Here is a 20619-nt window from a genome sequence, read left to right on the forward strand (position 1 = left end):
TACTCCTTTATGTCAACTTAAAGCTGATCTAATCAATATTTTTGTATTAATGAAGTGACACTTTATAATATAATAGTGACAAACCCACAGTAGATTAATGCCCGACTGCAGTTCATCTTAAAATGCCTTTTATGCTAGCTCATAGCTTTGGCTTGATGTCCTACAACTTTACTGTTTTGGTTCACTTTCCATACTCTCAGTAGCATCAGGCAGTTGTTTTCAGTAAAAAAAAGCTCAGGTAAACCCAGTATCTACCTTTCCAGTGGGCCTACGAAATAGCAGACAGACAAAGTTAGTGACTTTCCGGTGAATATAGTGGAGCATTTTGCAACTGAAGAGCAAGATATTTTTCTCAAAAGTTGTCGGAGCCCAAAATAGAAATAAAAGATGAGTGAATATTGGACTTACATTTGTCGCGTGGCCAGAAACATGACTCCAAATTAATTTTAATGTTGCTCCATGTCTGCTAACATGTTAGCTATGAGGTGATGTAATTAATGATGCTAGCAGCTACATGCTCCTAGCAACACTTACTGTTATAATAAATACTGAGTGCAGAAGCAAATTTTTGTGTATTTGGTCAGGGTGAGTCAAAAACAATGAGAATCACATAACCGTTAGCTGTACTGTTGTTAGCAGCTATTTTTGGTGTTTCTGTTTTTATTCACCGTTAATGATATAATATTACACTTGTCATACACAAACATCACATTACACTATAGAAACACTAACTTTGTAGTCAAATGCCCTCTTATGGACATTGGCTTAATTTGTTGAGAAAGAGAGACTGCTATTGCAGTGGAACACACATTTTTTTCTGCGAATCATGCACCTGAACAGGAAAAAGGCTGTTATATAATGGTTGTAGGTTGATGTACAAGGGATAGGCTATTGTATTGTAGCAATGAATGATAACAAGAAAACTAATTCTTTTATGTTCACCAAGTGTTTGTTGTACTCTGAGAGAGTTTCTATTATCATTTACTGTTAAAGTGTGGTCAAGTGTCAGGTTTTTCACCGTTACCTTCTGCACCCTTTCCTGACAGGATGTCCATCGGATCACCACAGGCGATGGCATCATCAAGCGCGCCGGCAAGGATGACCCGGCGGCCAGCGAGGTGGGCTGGATGACCTCAGTCAAAGACTGGGCCGGAGTCATGATATCCGCTCAAACGCTAACGGGAAGAGTCCTGGTGAGTTCACACTCAGTCATCATCCTTCGTTTAATCTTTGATTGACATCTCAAGGTACTTTAGCATACGTGTAGCAGGCCGTTGGTTAAGACGTCAGTGAAATGAAGTCAGTCCCCAACTTCCTCATGACAGCTAGGCACTCGGGTTGAACTCCCTCATAGTATATTTAATATGTGTTGTTATAGGACAGGCCAGAAACCTTGCTGAGCAGGCGCTCGCATCTGACAAGCCAGAAATCGTGCACGCTTGAATGTTCCTTGAATTTATTTCTGCTTGTCCGACACATAAATATACTGTTTTGAAGTGCATATCTTGGTAGCTTATCTCTCAGACAGGGGAGGCAGACACATCAAAACAAAGCCAGTGAAAAAAAGAGGAGAGATTTAAAGAGTATTAAGGTCATACACCCCATAATGCCCTCAGACAGCGGGGAGAAACAGATCCAGAAGGACAGAGGGAGGGAGGGGAGGGACGGGAGGCAGGGACATGTACAGTTTACCAATTGCATTTGGTCAGCTGAAGTGGTTGCCATGGTGCCTGGATTGTCTGTTGACAGTGTAACGTGGAGAACACACGCCTCTTCGACCACATGTTATGAGATCCTTATCAGATCCTTATTTTGCTGTAACCTGGCGTCTAGTCAAGGACAGTTTCAGTATGATGGAGATTCTGCTGTACTTGTATGAGTGAGTGTTTGATGATTTAGATGACTTGGCAAGGCAAGAGTAGGACTGACAGAGGAGTGATGAAATGAAATGGTATGAGTGGGAGCACCATGCCAAGGCTTGCCGCAGTGCTCGGGGCTGATCCCACTTTCACGCACCCCACTAAATGTGGTGCAGCATCTCCAGTTGGCTCAGTACGTGGAGGTTGTTAATCATGAATGCTGGGTGGGCAGCCACACTCAAGCAAAATGGTTTGGTGTGTGGAATATTAGCGAACCATTTAGTTCATGTTTGTGGGACAAAAAAATCTGCAAAAAAGCTACTGACATTATTGGAAGGATAACAAGATTGGATCAAATCCAGCTCTAGTTGTTGTAAACAATAATGATTTATTCACAAGGTCTCTCACTGTGACAAACACTTCATGTCAAGTGGTTTAGTCATGAAATGTGCATCATGTTTGTGTGATAATGTTCCTGCTTTTGGTGTATGTTGTCATTTAAAACCCAGTGAAGTGAAACATTTGTTGTTTTGAGATGATTTGTGTAGCCGTAAGCTTCTGCAAGAAGGGGATTAATACTAGGTTAGGAACAGAATAAAACCCATTATTATTTGTCTAAGTTTGGGCTAAAAACAGAACGTCATCTCCCTCCAAATGTCATAAAAAAATCTGATGTCTCAGGCTGAACTCAGGTTGTCCCCACAGTATCTTACATCAGTCTCATAGCACAGACGCTAGTGATGGTTAATGGTGACAGCAGCATTTTGAAGCATGACTTCAGCTCGACTGCCATCCTGTTTCCTTGTTTCTAACTCTTAACAACCAACGCTACTCTGTGTGTGTGTGTGTGTGTGTGTGTGTGTGTGTGTGTGTGTGTGTGTGTGTGTGTGTGTGTGTGGCTGGCTGGAGTGCCCTGTCTCAATGATTGCTTGACATACAACTGTTTAGCGAGTGCTGATCTGTAACCATGGCAACTGTAGCTTACCTAAACATGGCAGATGTGTGTTTTCTATTTCAGCCTGTTTAGGGGGCACATTAAAGCCTATTTCCCGGCCATCTAAGAGGGAATTTTACTGGGGAGTTGAGTATGGGATGGCTTAAGTGAAAGGCTGTGTGTGTGTGCATGTGTGCGCACGCTTCCTATTTTATGCATCTAGCTGTGTGTTTGTTGAGCTGCTATTCCCACATCTTCACCCACGTTGTTGTTCTGTTTAAAAACATAGTACTTCTTGTTCTTTGCTCTTGAAATATTCTGAAACCGCTTTCACTCCAGGATATTAAACTTTACCTGTTTTTTTACAATTTATTAATAAAGACCAGTAGAGGGTGGACTGATAGTTTTTTTTTATTTTTATTTATTTTTATTTTTTTTACTTTTAACCTCTCCATACCCAGGTAGGAGAAAAAGATTTTCCAACTTTTCCATGATACATTTGGTGCATGTGAATCCAAGCGAAAAGCGTGTTCTTTGATTAATTTTCCAAATTAAACTTTTCTTAAGAAAAGATGTGGATGCAGTCAAGGAGAGATTAAATCTGAACACTTAGACAATTGAGACATAGTTTATGCAATAAGGAAGCTCAGCTCCAGGATGCCTGCAGTATTATGCAATTGTGATTTAGGTTATGGATTGGTCAAGCAGACATTGATTGATTTCTCTGCAGACTCAGTTACTTAATATAGCTCTTCTCATTTCAGAATACTAGTTATACAGAAGGGAGTAGATATAAAGAAAAGAAAATATCTATCTATTAACCTCAACAATTGTAACATGACACTTTCCAACCAAATGTGATCATCGCTGCACTCTGAGCTGTTTACCTCTGACTGTGGATGTTGAGTGATAAACAGGTGCATGCTGCACTGTGGAAGGCCCAGAGGCCTGGTGTTCATTTGCCCGGCTGGCCAAGCATCTCAGCAGATTTTAAAAAGATTAAACCTTGCCTTTAGGGCTATTTGATTAGCAGGGAGGACACTTCCCGATGACCTTTATGTCTGTAAAGGTTTATCTGCTGGAGATCAGTGCTTCACTCCTCCTTCACTCACATAACAGAAAAGGCGAGGGCTTGTGTTTATTCTCTAATTTCAGATCTATCTAAGGACATGGTTTCCCCCAGATTGGGGACACGGAAGGATCCCATCTGTCACTTTATGCATTATTGCATTTCCCCTCCCCCTAGTCACTTTCGCATCATACAAGACCACCCTCCCTATTCATGAAAAATGTCATCACGTCACTGTTTGCTTATGTCAAAACAAACAAAACTAGCTTTGGGGACTGAACAGGTGGCTGCAGCTTGTACCTGTGCCAAGAAACCCAGTGGATTTCCTGTAATGTCACAAATCTATTTCCTGTTCAGTCGCACTTCCCAGTACTGGAGAATGTGATCGTCAAAAAATTGTAAGATGGGGAGTATGTGATAGAGCGAGTCTAATGGCGCTGACACACCAACCCGATAATCGGCCGTTGGACAGTCTGGTGAGGTCGGTGACTCGAGTCTGTTCGGTGCGTTCCGTGCCGTCGTCCGTCGGAAGAGCCGACGGCCTTCATTTTGGCCGACCTGACATGCTCAGTCGGGAGACAGGGCAGTCGGGACTCACCCGGAAATGGCGAGCGGATGAGCCTCTCAAAATCTGATGAAAATCTTTTAAACTGACCTTTGTCGATCTGAAATGAAGACAGATTCAGCAACTGTATGGCCTGTTTCTTGCTTAAAATGTTTTCAGAAACACATTTTGGTGAACTATTTTAGTACAATATGAGATTGTATTCTGAACAAGTCGCCATGACAGTCTGGCTGTGAATTTCCGGAGAAAAAAGACCCACGTGACGCGTTCGTCCTATCAGCTGCCGGTTTTCATTTTCTGGGAAACAATACAGAGAAGCGCCGCCTGCTGCTATGGAGACGTATTACGTTTCACGCACGTGCAGAGCGTACGCTCAAGTCGGCGTCGCCTCAGTGTGTTTTGAGGCATTTTTTTGGACCTCGGGGACCCGACTGATCAGTCCGACTGCCTTTTCTGCCGACGGTCGGCTGTCTGGTTGGTGTGTAACCTCTCTAAGGTTAGCGTATTCGGGGGGAAAATGTGATTTTTCTTAAATGATGGAATCCTGCTGAGTGACATTTAGCCAGTCAGTTCTAGAGGTCCACAGGGGAGGCTGGAATGTCGCAAAGCTATTATTCTGGCCAGAGAAAGGTTTTCTATTAATGGAAGCACAGAGCTGCCCTCTGGCACTATTCAGTTTGCAGTCTTTGCCTCCTAACCCCAATCACAGTCACAGGTTGAACAGTTGGAGATGTTAAAGTCAAATTTGGATGAGTTGTCTCGGCTTGTTTGCTATTGTTGTTTAACTCTATTTTTGTTCAGTTTTAACTGTCTTTTCTGACAAAGTCACTAAATGTCTCAGTCAGGATAAGATAAGCTACTTAGGAATGCCGTCCTTTGACATGTAAGTGGTACTATGCATGTCCAAGGATTGTTTTTATGCTATTTGAAATTACTTTTATTTTTTTGCCTTTTGCCAAAGGTTTTCAACACAGCAAATATCTGCATATGAATGGATAGATGGGAGTGTCAGTGTTTTAGGAATATGAGAAACATATGGATGGGAAATTCTACTGTCAAAAAAATTTATTGGTAATCTTAGAGGCAAAGGAAGAAATTCCTGATTTTTTTTCTTATTTTATATTAAAACGTTTTGAGTTTTTGGCACTAAGGGTTCCCATCATGCTTTGGGTGATGTAAACACAAGTATAATATTGCCGTTGAGTCAGCCATTTAGCTGTGGGCTACACCTGTTTTTTTCATTCAGTAGCACAATTATATGTGACAATTTATATTATGGAAAATATGCGTCATGGAAAGTCATGCTACATTAGCTAGTAGCACTTTGCATTTTAACTATGGATGCACAGAGAACAAAAACAATCAGGATTTCTTTGATCCTGACGAAAAAGTCTAAGCATGATGATTATGAGGCAAAATCTGTTTTGTTATAGAGAGCAGTGTTGTAGTGCTCAAGATCGGTCTTGGTCTCGAGACCACTTTTTGAAGGTCTTGTCTTAGAATCAACCACGTTTTTACTCGGTCTTGTCTCAGATAAAGAGGACTCTCGATTTTATTTCAAGACCGGTCAAGACCAAAACTGCCTTTTGATTATTTTATCAAGGCATTTCTCATGATACACTTATAGCAATACAAGAGGGGAATGAAGAAGAATCTTAATTAGTTTTTTTTCATAATTTTTATATGGGAATGTGGATCTGTCAGATCAATTTAAGGTGTGCCTATGGTTAGCATTTTCCACATTTTATCGTGGCATGCAGTGATGGACTTACTCTGGTCTTGGTCTCAACTGGGTCTCAACCCTTCAAAGTCTTGGTCTTGTCTCGGCCTCGATACTCTCTGGTCTTGGTATTGACTTGGTCTCGGTTTAGGTGGTCCTGACTACAACACTGATAGAGAGTGCTTCTTTAATATGACTTTCAAGCAGTTGATGCAGGTGTTTGTCCTCAATGTACATCAGAGCTATCACGTACAGTGTAAAGTTGACTGACTATGAAATTATTTTTATGACATATATGTGCATTTTGATTTGACTGCTTATGACTCTAAGAAGAAGAGGTGCAATTTTTGGCGCAAAATGTTTTAAATCTTTTGCTAAAATGCATAGTTTTGTTTGATCTTTAAACAGTGTCTGAGACTGCTGCATCAACCATTCTTGTGCTGTAAGTTTCTGAAACAGACGCTCTCTTTATGTAGCAATAGGCACCCAAGTGTGTTTCCTGATCCCCATCTGTATGATTCATTGTGTCAAGACTACAAAAACACACAAAAGACAGAGTTCTTTCAGAAATTATCAAGGATGCAGTGGGATACAGCGCAGAGGAGGCTATGATGGCAAGTTTTTTGCCCCATCCCGAACCTTTATAGGTTAAACAGTGTGCAAAAGGTGTCTGGGATGTCACCTCTTGCTCATTATTACCAGCTGCTAAACGAAAAGTGCTGCAGATTCAGATTTGTCTAGGATTACCGGGGTCAACATGTTGAGAACGTCCTATTAGAGGACAGAGTGAAAGAGTCATCTTCGGTCTTGACCGCTGTCTAGATTTGATGTCGCTCAGGAGCAGCCACAGGGGAAGAAAGGAGTGCTGAACGAAATTATAGGTGGGCCAGAAGGGCACTTTCATCAGGCTGATAAACTCACCTCCTCCTTCTCTGAGGGACTTGGTGAGCAGCGGCAATTGTACCACTACATGGAAAAGCTTTTTGTCTGATGAGAGTGGGAAAAAAACAGCGGGAGAAAGAGCAAACTTGCTGTCTTCTCTGGCACTGCAGCAGCAGAAATGTCCAATGTGCCATTCAGAAGTGATGGAAGCACTTGTCCTTTACATGACTGAGAATTCAGCTTAGTGCTTCTTTGTTATCACACATTTTCCAGTGTTCAGCTGAGAGGACTCAAACAGCATATACTCATACAGAATATGGTCCCTTTTCTTGACATTCCCAGTTGACTCTTGGCTTCAGATTAGGACGTCAGTGTTGTTGTTGTTGTATGTAACAGATAGTCTACCAACATGCCCCTGGCCTTGTGACAGAGACAGGAGGCTGTTTGCCACCTGTGGACTCTGGTGCCAGCGGGATCGTGTGTTACTTTCACCGCGCCCAGTGCAACACAGTGAACAATGTGGGAGCGTCACTGAGGCTCTCTGCCTGCCTCTAAGTCTGCCGCTATTTTTGGGTGACAGCAGCTGCCAGGCCTGTTTTGTCAGGGCCTTGCAGAAGGAAACAATGCCATGTGAGACTACCCCAGTCCAAACAAAGAAAATCGTATTTGGTAATTTCTGTCTATAATTGCTTCTGATAAACATTATTTTATGAAGCCATGTGCAAAAATCTGTATGGGCAGTAAGAATATCTCAACGTCTTTCCAATGGAATTCAACTTGTTTCAAGAATTTTCTAGAAATTAGGGTTGATTTGAATTAGTTGAAATAATTATCCAGAAAATGTAACCTTAAAAACCTAGTTACACACAAAATGACTTGGTGAGAAGAGATTTGGTGCCGTTTTTTCACAAAAAAGGACTTATCAGTGTTTCTTTTGATTATTTAAATGGATGAATGGCAATGTTGGTTGGTACAGACATTCATGTCCCCCTCAGGTTGAGTCTTGCCATTTCATCTTGTACCATCATCAGGTCAAACTTTGAATTTTTCACATACAATACTAGTGACAGTGCTAATTACCAAATGTTATCATTATAACACACTAAACTAAGGTGGTGAACATGGTAAACATTATAAAGCACCATTGTGCCTAAGTGCATCCTCACAAAGACGCTAGCGACTCTAGTCTTGTTTTTACTTTTTTTAGATGGACCCTGGTGCATATCAGCAACCTATTTTGCATTTTTTCCAATTTATCTGTTTTTATGAACACAATACTTTCCTGAGCTAAATGTCCCAAAAGGGCCTTGTTAACTGTGGTTGTCTGTGTTTTCATGCAGCAGGAGACATACCCTTTGCCTGCTGATAATTGGTTTAAACCAATCTGGTCTTTTCAAGAAATCTTAAAGATCTTAGCTGAGTTCATGCAGGTTCTTAATTCTAATGCAAAGGACGAGACTGTCTACTTTACTGGTTTGCTTTTTGATGGTGTCTAGAGTCTGATTAGATTTATAACATCATTAATATTTGCCCTCTGTGCAGCATACAGACACATCTTAGTGTTGCTTTGACATATTTAGTTGAGTATCTTGAACTTGCTCTCATGGGGCCAAATTATTGTAGCAATCACATTATTTTTTTTTGGAGACCAGTAAGTATGAGGTGGGATAATTACCCCCCTAAAACTTTGAAGAAGAAATTTTGTGATTTTGTGTTAACAATCTTCCCAGTTTCAAAAATCCAATTTATGAGCAGTATTATGATAAGAAATCCTCAACTATCTTGAATTTGGTTCCCCCGATTTCATTAACAATCACCTGGCAAGCGCTGCTGACACATAGTCTTCAAAACTCATCAAAATCTTCCCTTTCCTCTCACAGGAAAGGCAGACATAAAGGAGGTGTAAATGAGGTAACTCCTGTTTTTTACAGCTGGCACCTTACATCAAATAGACTTTCCTTTGGCAAGTTCACTTTAATTAACACGGCCACTTGAAGAAAATTAATATATGGAGGTTATAATGGTCACAAGACAAGTTCTAACTTTGAATGCTTACTTTAAGTATTGCCCTTTACTCTGTTCGCTTAATTGCAACCAAATTGTGCCCGATTGCAGAATATGAATCCAATCTTATGCATTAATATCTTAGAAACATTCTCCACCTGCTGCTGAGCTCACACCTCATGCATCCTGCAGCTCGTCCACCCTTAAAAATACATGCGGCTGCTACAGTTACAGTGTGTCCAGCTTCCCAGATGCAGAACATGATTTACATTTTTACACATGACAGGAATTTCCATGTCCATTGTCAGAGCAGGGCAGAGTTTCTCTCTCTCTCTCTCTCTCTCTCTCTCTGTTAGAAACCCCTCCTCTCTGAAGAGATGTCAGAGAGATGAGTCATCGCTTATCCTCCAATCAAACTCCTTTCCATCGATAGACATCAGAGAAATAGTTTTTTTAATAGACAAAAACATCTATTTTCTTTTATTACATTTTTGTGTCAGTTTTCCTTATTTGTCAGATCTTTCTCTTGCTTTCAAGACTCTGAGGCAAGTGAGTTACAACCTCATATTTCAGCTGCGACAGACAGCCAGAGGCTGGGGGAGACACATCCATCCCCTTCCATCCTAAGCTCTTTACGCCTCACTGTGAGAGTGGTTGGGCTGCTTCCAGGATGGCGTAAATCATGGATTAGCCACTGTGGGATTTGAGCTTCTATGCTGCATATTTTGATTGTGGGTATTTTAATAGCTTGATAATGTTGTAAACTGTAGTAATTATAAGTCTCTTATTTACAACAGAACAGAACATGCCGTTTTGCTCAAATGACAGTTTTGGATCAATTCCTGTCACACGAAAGAGATACATAAAAAGGAAAGCTGAATCCCAAATAGACTTTTATGTCGAGCAAGACCAAGAGAGACGTTCTACAAGGCTTGACCCAAAATGTTCAAAGATAGCAGCATTGTTTTCACAGCTCAAAGAGGATGTCCTCAGCGCTCATAGATCAGATCAGTCACTATTCAGTGACCAATGTCAAACAAATAGAGGATCAGGTTTCAGGCCGCAGGTAGTTACAGTGCAACCTATACAACATGAAACACAAACTGAGAATTGTGTGTAGCTGCCAAGGGTTTAAAGGAGGATCCAGTTTCTAAGCGCTTTAACTGCCATTATTTTTATTTTTTATATCAAGCTACTTTCTTACATCTTGAAACGTGAATGTGTATATATTCTTTGACATGTGATCACTGTTTAAACTTTACTAATAAAATACATGCTACTAAAGTTACTACTACTGCAGTACTACTACTGCTATTATAATAATATAATTCTATTTGTATGTATTTGTATTGTGCCTTCGTTTTTCTGTAATATGGGTTTTAAGGTTCCTGTTTAGAAGTGCAAGATATAGGAATAGGGGAACACCAATTTATACAAATAGCTGATGCACCGTATTTATCACCGAAATTTGTGTCTGAAATTTAAGGTCTGAGAGGGAGAGAGCCTTGCCAGGTCCATACAGTGAGTGAGTGAGAGAAACGGTGAAATGTCTTAATAGTAGCAGACTAAGAAAACACTCAAAGTCAATAGTAAAGAAAATGGCAGCAAATACAAATATCACTTTCCATTCAGCACCACAACACAAGACAACAGAACAGCAATGCAGCAGTTATTTTTCACACAGTTTAACTTTGTTTTCTGCAGTGACCTTTTAATAGCTCACAGCAGCACCAGTCCAGTGTAATATGACTAAAGCAGCCAGGAATACTTACAGTATGTACATTATTTAACTCAGAATATTTGCATATCTCAGTATAATTATATATGGTAATCTCCCCACTGTGTCTAGAAGACCAAACCACTTGGAAAAATGTCATCCTCTAAATGTTGGAAGGAAAAAAAGAGAGTTAAAAGTTGTTTTGAATGTTTACTTAAGTTACTCAATTAGTGACTCAGAGTACCTTTTTGTCCCCTTTTATGCTGCTGGGTTAAATATTTTGTCAGTTGGAGGATGAAGAAAATGTTTAAAAGAGACTCTGCTCAAACTCCAAACATACTTGGTGAGCATGCCCTTATTTGTACAATAATTTGGACAGTGACATGGATTATTCATCCAAACAGGAAAAAGGTTGCTCACCAATTTCACAATGTTGTGTACACAGTTTAAAGGTGATCTAAAGTGTCCCTCTGAAATGGTGCAATTAATCCCCCCCATCATACCTACAGCATGAGTCAGGCCTCCTCCGCCGAGCTCTGTGACTAACTGCTTTCGTGGCCTTATCCACTTTTCTACCTTTCTCCTGCTGCTGTAAACACAGAAATGTAGTTTTTAGGAAATAACCAACACATGTATCATCAGCACAGCAGGCATGTTCATGTTTTTTAAATCTAGTCACGCACTCACAAACCCCTGAACCTATTCCCCAGTCTGCCCAGTTTGTCTAAATTTTTTTGGAAACCTGCAGGAGTCTGTTATACCAGTTCACTGAGCAGGCACTTGTTAGAGCTCGGTGTGTTGATGTTGGGGTAAGGAGTGAATCAGGAAGCGTGAGTGGCTATAGAGGCCCTGCAGGCACTTCCCCAGGCACACCTTAATTCTCAGGAGTATACTGTTTTATAGTCGACAACAACAGTAATTTTCCTCTGCTGCGTCCTCTGCACCAAGAAAGGAATATGGCTGATTTTGCTTTTTTACATGTACTATGAAAAAATATATGATTTTAATATCCAGATTTCTCACAGTTGCAGTCATGTTGCATGCCACATTCAGAGAAGGTATTATTTATATAAAGTCATAAATCAATGTGCATCAAGCTGCCACATACTGTAATTTGGACAGCAGCTGTTTGGAAAGTTCACCGGTTATTTTTGACCTGCTGTTTTCAACACCAGAGTGTGTTTGCTAAAACAGTGTTAATAATTATAATGTCATCACCGTACACTCTGACGATGTGAGTTTACAATATATGCTAATGCTTGAAAGAAGAAGCAACATATGATTAAATATATAAAAAAGAAACAATATTTTAGCTATTATCTTAACATGTCTGTGAAAGAAATGTGCAAATCCTTAAAGTTGGACCGGAGAGTATTTAAATTTAGGGACATCCACCATTCACATTTTAGATAGTGGGCTTGGAGAAGTGTATGGAAAAGGAAAAGGCAAAAGAAAGAAGCACATATGTTGTGTCTCAAGGTATACTCCTAAGACATACAGTACATACATCCATACTGGCTTTATCCCTGGTGTGCAACATTTGTCTTTCCTGCCGATGTCCGCGAAGGCATCTGTTAGCTTCCTTGTTTTTGGTCCCTCTGCAAATTGTAGCTGTAATGTTGCGATACTTTGCTGCAGCTCCAGGCAGGCTCTGTGTCTCCTAGCAGGAATGAAAATGTCTAATTAGCTATCAGGAACTGCTGTACCGGGAACTTTTTTCTATTGCCTCCCACAATTACCAAACACAGTATTCAAAGATTGCACAGTGGCAAGTATTGTTTATGCACTATCAACTGTATACATCAGGGGCTGTAAGGGCATATTAAAAATCAACTGAAAAAGCAGGGCTGAAGTTTTAGCGGTTACATGTTACAAGTGATTGACAGCTGTGACATGTTTTCTAGCAATGGCAAGACACCTTGATGTAAAGATCCTCAGAGTGATTGGGATCTGACTCAAGGGGAAAGCATCGCCATGCTCCTCATTTTTTAAGTGTTCATTGTTTGTTTTTATCCGTCTTGGTCTTTAAGATCTTAGGAGCCTGTTTGAACTAAGTGTTCCTGCTTTAACATGACAACCTTTTGGATTCAATGTGTTCTGTTCAGTAGATTCATAAATAAATAAAATCAGAGGGTCGTGGTGGTATGGCTGTAGGTCAGGGGCTTTTATTAGTAAAGGTCTCTTAAATGTCAGACAAGACATACATTTCCAATTTTAGGTAAATTGTGCTGTTGGTTCACTGTAAAGGAGGATACATCCACTTTGTGAGTGATGCTGTTATTACTGAATAGCAGGTCTATCTCTTTGGAGCTGGCGTAATGCTGGTAGTGATCCCTAATGATGTGGAAGCAGCTGCATGCAGCTCCACAGGAGACATGTTAGACAAAGAAATAATCTACTTTTATTGACAAGATGAGAGAGAAATCCCTTAAACCCACCGGTTTTGCTCTCAAATATGAAAGTTGCACGCACAAAAGGAAAGACATTGATGAAGCTGTGCTTAGGGATACTGTACTGTCTGCACAATGTACTGTACTCATCCAGAGGAATATTCTGAATTATGCAATATAAGCCTTAATATAACATTCAATCTGTCTGTAAGGGTTTTACTAGGAAAAAGAGGAATTGTTCAGTTAAATCAGGTTTGTTTTAAAATGACTATTTTATTCATATGGTGTGTTATACTCTAATATCTCGCCATGCACAAGGTGAACAATGCTGCAGCAGTTGCTGTGACACACAAATAAGGTACCATTAGTGCCCGATTGCTGCAATTTTTTGTAAAAGGATTACTCATTCTTGGACTCATAACTCAGTTAAACAGACATGCTATACATATGTTTAGATTCAGTGTGACTTACACTTTCTGAGAATATCATTATTTTTATTGTATTATGTTCATCCTGAATAAATGTCCATAAATCACCATGGACTCTATATCTCCAGAACTCCAGGCAACATTATACTTCCTGTTTACATCCCCCAAAGCTACACAAATTGTGCGAACTGAAGTTCCAAAATGTATAGCATGGTTGTCCTTCGCATTGAGGTAAGACAAATAATAATGATGGGAGTGACAAAATTCATTAGTAACTTTTCATGTTTCACAATAATTATTTACTGAAGCTCAGAATGTTCCATCAATAGACGTCAATATCTGTTTATCAGATACCAACACACTGCACAGAGGTTTATAATAAGATGAAGGAAGATTTGACAACTCTGGAAAGTTACCTGAGTGATAGTGTAGTAGATTATTTTATTTTGCCTAGCAACAGTTGGCAGGTAAACAGTAGAAATGCGGCCTTTACAGTACAAAGTTCTTTACATTTTCAGGAAAATGTGCTTGCATGTATTTAAGTGGCCATCACAATTAGATGCTGTATTTATCTATCTATTTAATAGATCTATATTTTATGTGGCAAACTGCCCTTTATTTTTATTGTTCCCCTTTTATCTTTTTAAAGAGTAGCATAAGACCCGGCTGGAATTTCACTATCTTTATTAGTTAGAAGTTTCAAGTGTGTTTGACCTCTGACCCCATTCAGCGTCTGTGATGGGTGTGGTTAGAGGGGAAACAGATACAGTACACTTCATTGCACATCACTGCAGAAAAGTGAGAAGAAGATTTTCAGGGGGTGTTTAGTTATTCATTAAATAATGTTAGACTTGTTGGGTTTAATGCAAAAGAGAATCATCCACTGGGGTTTGTGGTTTCTTCGTGGTTTGTTCCTGGATAGAAAAGTCGACCAACAGTACAATCTCCAGTGTTGTTTATTTCTATTATTTATTTTTCTCTGGCAGCATGTGGTTTTAATAGACATTAAAGCTAGAGTGTGGAAGTTAAATGAACGTCCGTTACGTTCAAGCCCTTGCCAAACGAGTTCACACAATGCTGATTAAGCCTATCACCGCCAGAGAAAGTTCTCTGTATTTCTCAGTATACCCAACTTGTGGAGTCTGGTGTCTGTGGCAACATTCCCGCGCTGGCGCACCAGAAGGATGCCAATGCAACTTATTTATTTATTCTTGCTCTCTGATTGGTCATATGGTAGGTCAGTCTACCTGTATTACCCAATACCTTGACAGACAGGAAGGGGGAAGAGACCACTGCTTTTCTTAAGCACATCGACTGTGTTTGTGTAATTACTTTCACTGCCAGAGGAAAGCATTTCACACTCCGGCTTTAATACCCTATATGTGTTCTTGCTAAACATGATCTCCTTTGATTTGTATTATTTTTACACTGCCAAAAATGGCACGTGAGCCAGTAAAGGCATATAAAAGCTATTTGGTGCTAAAAATGAAAGTTAAGAAAACAGAAGATTAATTTAATGTCCTTATTTTTCAAGCTCAATGCCATACCTGTAGGTTTTATGTGCTATCTTTCTTTCTCTAGTTATGAGCCAACAAACATGTCAACACAGTCTTTCAGTCACTCTGCTCCTATTGATCAGTCTAATGTCTCTGACACATTGAACCTTTAGCTTCGCCTTAGTCGTGAATCACTAGATTGATAAAACAGCTCGGGCATGATCAGTATGACACATGATGAGCTACTTTGTTACCACACACGCACGTCTGGGGATTATATAATATTTATCATCCTTCTGCTGCTGTCGTCAGTGACTGCGGAATTATGCAATCTGATTGTTATCTTATCTTGTGATGAGTAATGTGACACTTTCTGCCAAACAGAGATTAAGCTTTTCGTTGATGCCCTATATGTCTCAATACAGTACTGTGTATAAAGCTTCCTCCTCTGATAAAACTAATAAAGATAGCCCACCCAGGCCTCATTTTACCCTCATTCTTTTCTCCAAGTATAAGTGTAATTTATGTAAGTGATATTAGCATTGATCAAAGTTGCATGTCACTCAAATAAAAGTAATAATCTAGAAAAAAAAATCATACATTTTGTATTTATAGCGCACAACACTGTAGTTGTTTGCACTGAATACCTAAAAAATGAGGAGCATGATGATGCTTTCTCCTCGAGTCTGATCCCCAATCACTCTCATTCCCAATGGTGTCTTGCCATTGCTTTTTGAAATGTTTTTGTTTTGACCTTTTAAACAGTGAATATATGTTTGTCTTTCCTGCCTGCGACCTTGTCAAACACACCCGAGTAACAGAACAGCTGTGATTTGGACCATTTCATTATAATTTCTTGGTCAGGCAGATGAGGCTGTCAGCTGCTCATGAAACACATGCTGATTTGGTTATACTAAGATCATGCTTGAGGAGGGGTGCCAGGCTTCAGGAGAACCACCCAAGAGCCCATTAGTATGCATGTTGTGTTTTTTGTTTGTCGCCACAAGCATGGGGCACATGCAGACTCAGCCAGTGAATGCAGGCCTGAGCTGAACAGGAACGCAGCTGTCTCTTCAAGGCCCAACCTGGCTTTCTTAAACCATATCATTTACAAGTAGAGGTTATACTTGCATGCATAATTGAACAGTTTATTGATTAAAATGTTTGTTATTATTAACAGATCATACATTAAATGTTGGGCCTGTTTTGATGCTGTGTTCACAAACAGGACTGAGGTCAGCATCAGGAATAATTTTTAAGTTACATGACAATGTTACTATAAAGATATTGACACATGCAGCTTTAGGATCATTCAAAATAGCCACAAAGTTAATACAGAAAAAAAGCGCCATTAGGTAACTGTTTACCCTAATCAGCAAAGATTAATAATTCTGATTGAAATTCATCAACTGAAATCTGGCAATATAATCAGGATTATTATTTTAGCCATAAAGCCATTATTGTGTAGCCCTATTTCAGGTCTAAGTGCTCCAAATACAAAGTAGTATCCAAACAGTTGAGAACCTCAAAGTATCAAAAGGTCATAATGAGGTCATCATCCATCATGGTGCTTCAGCAGCAAATACTGTAAAATACGGAAACAATAACAATAGTTTTAAACCGCAGAGCTGAAGTCGCATCAGCCGTCACAGATGTACTGTCAGCTGCAATGGAGCAGGAGTTCAACAGTAAATATCTCAATGTTCATTCTGTGTCTGTGTTGATCACGGCTGCTGTCGATCACGTTTATGGCTGTTGTAAACATGCTAATTTGCTGTTATCACCCTGGGCAAAGGGTAAACTGAGCAGGAGTGCTGTAAACAAAGTATAGTTAGCGAGGACAGTCATGATAACCAAGGTGTCTATAACAAAGTTCAAGGCCCATCACACATTTACAGCTGCTCTAAACCACACAAGCATCAAAACAAAAAAAAGCACGTGTAACTAAATGGATTTTGTGGTAGTTAATGAGTATGTTGATTTGTATCTTTGCAGGATGATTCACAGCCAATCCAAAAAATAACATAATAAAACAATATAAAAAAATAATTACAGTGTTTAGTCCTGTGAATGTACATTTTACAAGGCTGTCCTGTTCGTGGAGGGAAACATGCTGCAGACTAGAAATTCAATAGAATTTATGAACTGAATAAATACAATTACATGCCAGAGAAAATTCCCCTATTGATTGGAACGTAAAATTCTAATCACTCTGAAAAGCCTCTGAAAACTTGTTTTCAAGCTCTGAAAAAGAAATCTGAAGAAGGAAGAGTAATGTCCCCTTATGTTGGAATTCATATCACAGTCTGTAATTGCACTATTCAGCTTATGAATGGCACATTGTGTTTTTTTTATTTTTATTTTCTCCTCTATTGTGCTGGCCTGTATTTTTGTGTTTTCCATTATGTCCAAGATGCCTTATTAATCAATGTGGCATTTGAGGGCAGACGGATAAACCGGCTGGAAATCACAAGGATAGTCCTTAGGTCATTTTATTTTGAAAGCAGCTGGGGGTCAGACAGTCACCCATAAGGAACACCAGACCAGGCACTGGCTCCTATGAACATGCACACCGTTAAAAGGTGAGATGCATGAACTGGATGTGACCCATGGGAAGACACAGGGTTTAACAAAACGAAGACGGTTTGACCGCAGGCTTTAAAGGGAACAAACTGACCCCTGGTTCTTCTGAATCCTGTTTTTAGATACTGTAGCAGCTCACCGAGTAACACAACCTCCCACTGCAGAATTTGTAAAATGTTTCTACTGTACCTGAATCTAATTGAGCCCTCATCAGATACAATTCTTTTAACTAGACCATAGCTGTACACAGAGTTTCAGCGGGGTCTTAAAAAGTCTACAATTTCAAAATCTAAATTTTAGGCCTTAAAAAGTCTTAAATCTGCTGAAGTATTGTCTTAAATTTTGCTACATCCATGTAACGCACCTCTAATGCACATTGAAATGTTGTTGTTTTTATTCTGCGGTGTTGTAGTTCTTTCTTTCGCTAGTCGAAATCTAATTCGCTGTAGATTATTATTACTCTAATTTCATTTACTTTGCAAATACTTTTGTGACTGCATTTCGTTGTACTTTTATGTCATGATATTAAGTCTTACATTTCATTCATAAAGGTCTTAAATTTGACTTGTTGAAACCTGCAGAAACTCTGGTTACAGTTATAATAACTAAGGCTCTTAACATACTCAAAGCTAAAAGCATCCTTGGTTGCCATTGTTTAATTTTGAAAATACATAATTTGTATCTATGTCAAACTCTGTTTCTTTCCCTACTTGCAAAAGAAAAAGAGTAATTTTATTCTGAATTATCAGAGAGACCACCTTGGACTTTGAGCTTCCCACAATAAAAGAGATGATTCTGCCCAAGCGAAGTTCCCGTTACTTTGGCAGGTTATTCACGCTGGTTGATGGTGAGTCACGCTCCAGGAAGAGTGGAGGAGCATGAGTGGGTTCTCTGATGTTTGTAGGTTGACTTCTGAATGCTTGAGACCTGCTGGTGCACTCTGCAGGGACGAGACATACTGTGCATCATATAAAGGATTAGTGGTGGCATTGTAATCTGTTGTGAAATTGCTGGACCTTAAGATTTCTAAGAAATTAATTTGTTGTTTTCAGCCAGCATAATTTTTGAACTTTTTGTGATCTTGACGATTGTGTTCCAGTTTTAGTTTTCCTCTTCAATAAGAGCTGTAGACTTGAGACAAAAGTCAGACTTTAGTAAAAAAAGAAATAAGAGGACTTGAGACTTGGCTTGGACTACTGTGAAACATGACTTGACTCATTAAAGACTTATATTGAGACTTAAAAGCAAAAACACTCCAGCCAAGGCTCTCCTGTAGTTTTTCATGGAGGGAAACATGCTTTCTGACTAGAAATTCACTAGAATTCATTAACTGAATAAATACATTCTCATGCCAGAGGAAATGTCTCTCACAAAAACAGGCTGCAATACATAACTAAAGTGTGTGGCAAAATTTCCCACAACTCTCTGACTGACTTAAAATCGCTATATGAGACAAAGACCCTGAAGAAGGCCCAGTCAGTCCTGGCTGATATAAGCCACCCCCCCCCCATGAACAGCTACTTCATGTTGTTGCCGTCTGGTCGCAGATTCTGTCTGCCTAAATGCAGGACAAACAGACACAAAAACTCTTTTGTTCCTGCTGCTATAGGGTTTGTTAATAATTCAATGTGAGACGTGGACTTCTTTGTAGTATGTATCTATTTGTGTCCTCTATTGATAGTGTCTGTTGTTTGTATGGCTTATGTGTTTATGTTGCATTCTATTGCTGCACAACAAATTGCCCCTCGGGGATAATAAAGACTCCTTGACCTTGACCTCTATTGATAAAAACTAAGAATTCTGATCACACTGCCACTCAAAACTCCTTTCAAGTTCTGAAAAAAAAATCTGAAGAGGAAAACAAATTGGAATTTCAAAACATTGGATTTCCACTATGTTGCAGTTCATATCACAGTCTGTAATTGCATTATTCAGCTTAAGGATGGCAACAAGTCAATTTAATTTATGCATGCTGACCAAACTCACAAGTTTGCCTCAAAGAACTTAATGATCAGTAGTACATACCCTCGATGCTTCAACTCTCAATTAATTCCCAACTTTTGACCTAAAGAAATCTTACAGCAATAAAAAAAGAAATCAAATGGTGGAAAATGATTACACATCCTTATCATTTAAAAATGTTAGGCTTATAGATTGAAAGGACTTGGTTTCAGCTGTTAAAAAAACACAATACAGTTTTTTAAGGAACATTTTGAAATCCTGTTTGATTTTAACATTTTGAAGACTTTCTTCGACTTGTCCTCGAGGACTGGGGATTTGACTTTGACTTGTCTTGGATGACTTGAGCCTTTTTTAATAACTTGAGACTTGCTTCAAATAACTTGCTCTGATAGACTGTAGATTTTACACCGGGCTTGTCTCTAATGACTTGTGAGTTGACTTTGACTTACAAATAAATAATGAAATAAAAATAAGTGACTTGAGACTTGACTTGAGACTTTCTCTGACCAATTTGAGAATTGACTCGGACTTGACTTACTTTGACAGACCTGAGACTTTTTAAATCTCCTAAATTTTCTTCAGCATATAGTTTTAAAAAAAGGTAATCATTATTTTTCATTTTTATTTGAAATATTTGACATTTTCTTTTTTTACAATGTGATTTCCTTCTTATCTTGTTCTTGGCAACAGCATTAAATGAATAACCTCTGTGAGTCTGAGCTCACTGGGCCTCCTTGTATTGTACTGAGGGTGGCTGAATATACAGATGTGAAGCATCATTATCTGCTGACTGAGATGAATGATGAATGCTGGCACCGTCTGCTGTCAACTCATTGACAAACCCAGTCACGATTGCCCCCTCTTTGTTGCAGCCTGTGTGTTTTATTTACTACCATCACCGAATCTTCATTTGCCGGCATCATTAGCATTTTTAGGGTCGCACCAACATTGTTTCTAGTTTCTAAACTGGGATGGTCAGAGGCACAAAGAGATTTCCTGGCTTTCAAAGA

At 39.3% G+C, this 20619-nt stretch overlaps 1 protein-coding gene across 14 annotated transcripts in view; it reads left to right on the forward strand.

Moving 5' to 3' along the window:
- Positions 1-20619, forward strand: part of LOC144535946 (calcium-activated potassium channel subunit alpha-1a) — a 93791-nt gene that overhangs the window by 11319 nt on the left and 61853 nt on the right. For all 14 annotated transcript variants that reach the window (XM_078278766.1, XM_078278767.1, XM_078278768.1 and 11 more), the window contains exon 2: positions 1047-1193. In XM_078278766.1, coding sequence (XP_078134892.1) covers positions 1047-1193 — 147 coding nt within the window. The remainder of the gene's footprint in view (positions 1-1046; positions 1194-20619) is intronic.

Source organism: Sander vitreus, chromosome 21, assembly GCF_031162955.1.
Source record: "Sander vitreus isolate 19-12246 chromosome 21, sanVit1, whole genome shotgun sequence".
Lineage (NCBI taxonomy): Eukaryota > Metazoa > Chordata > Actinopteri > Perciformes > Percidae > Sander > Sander vitreus.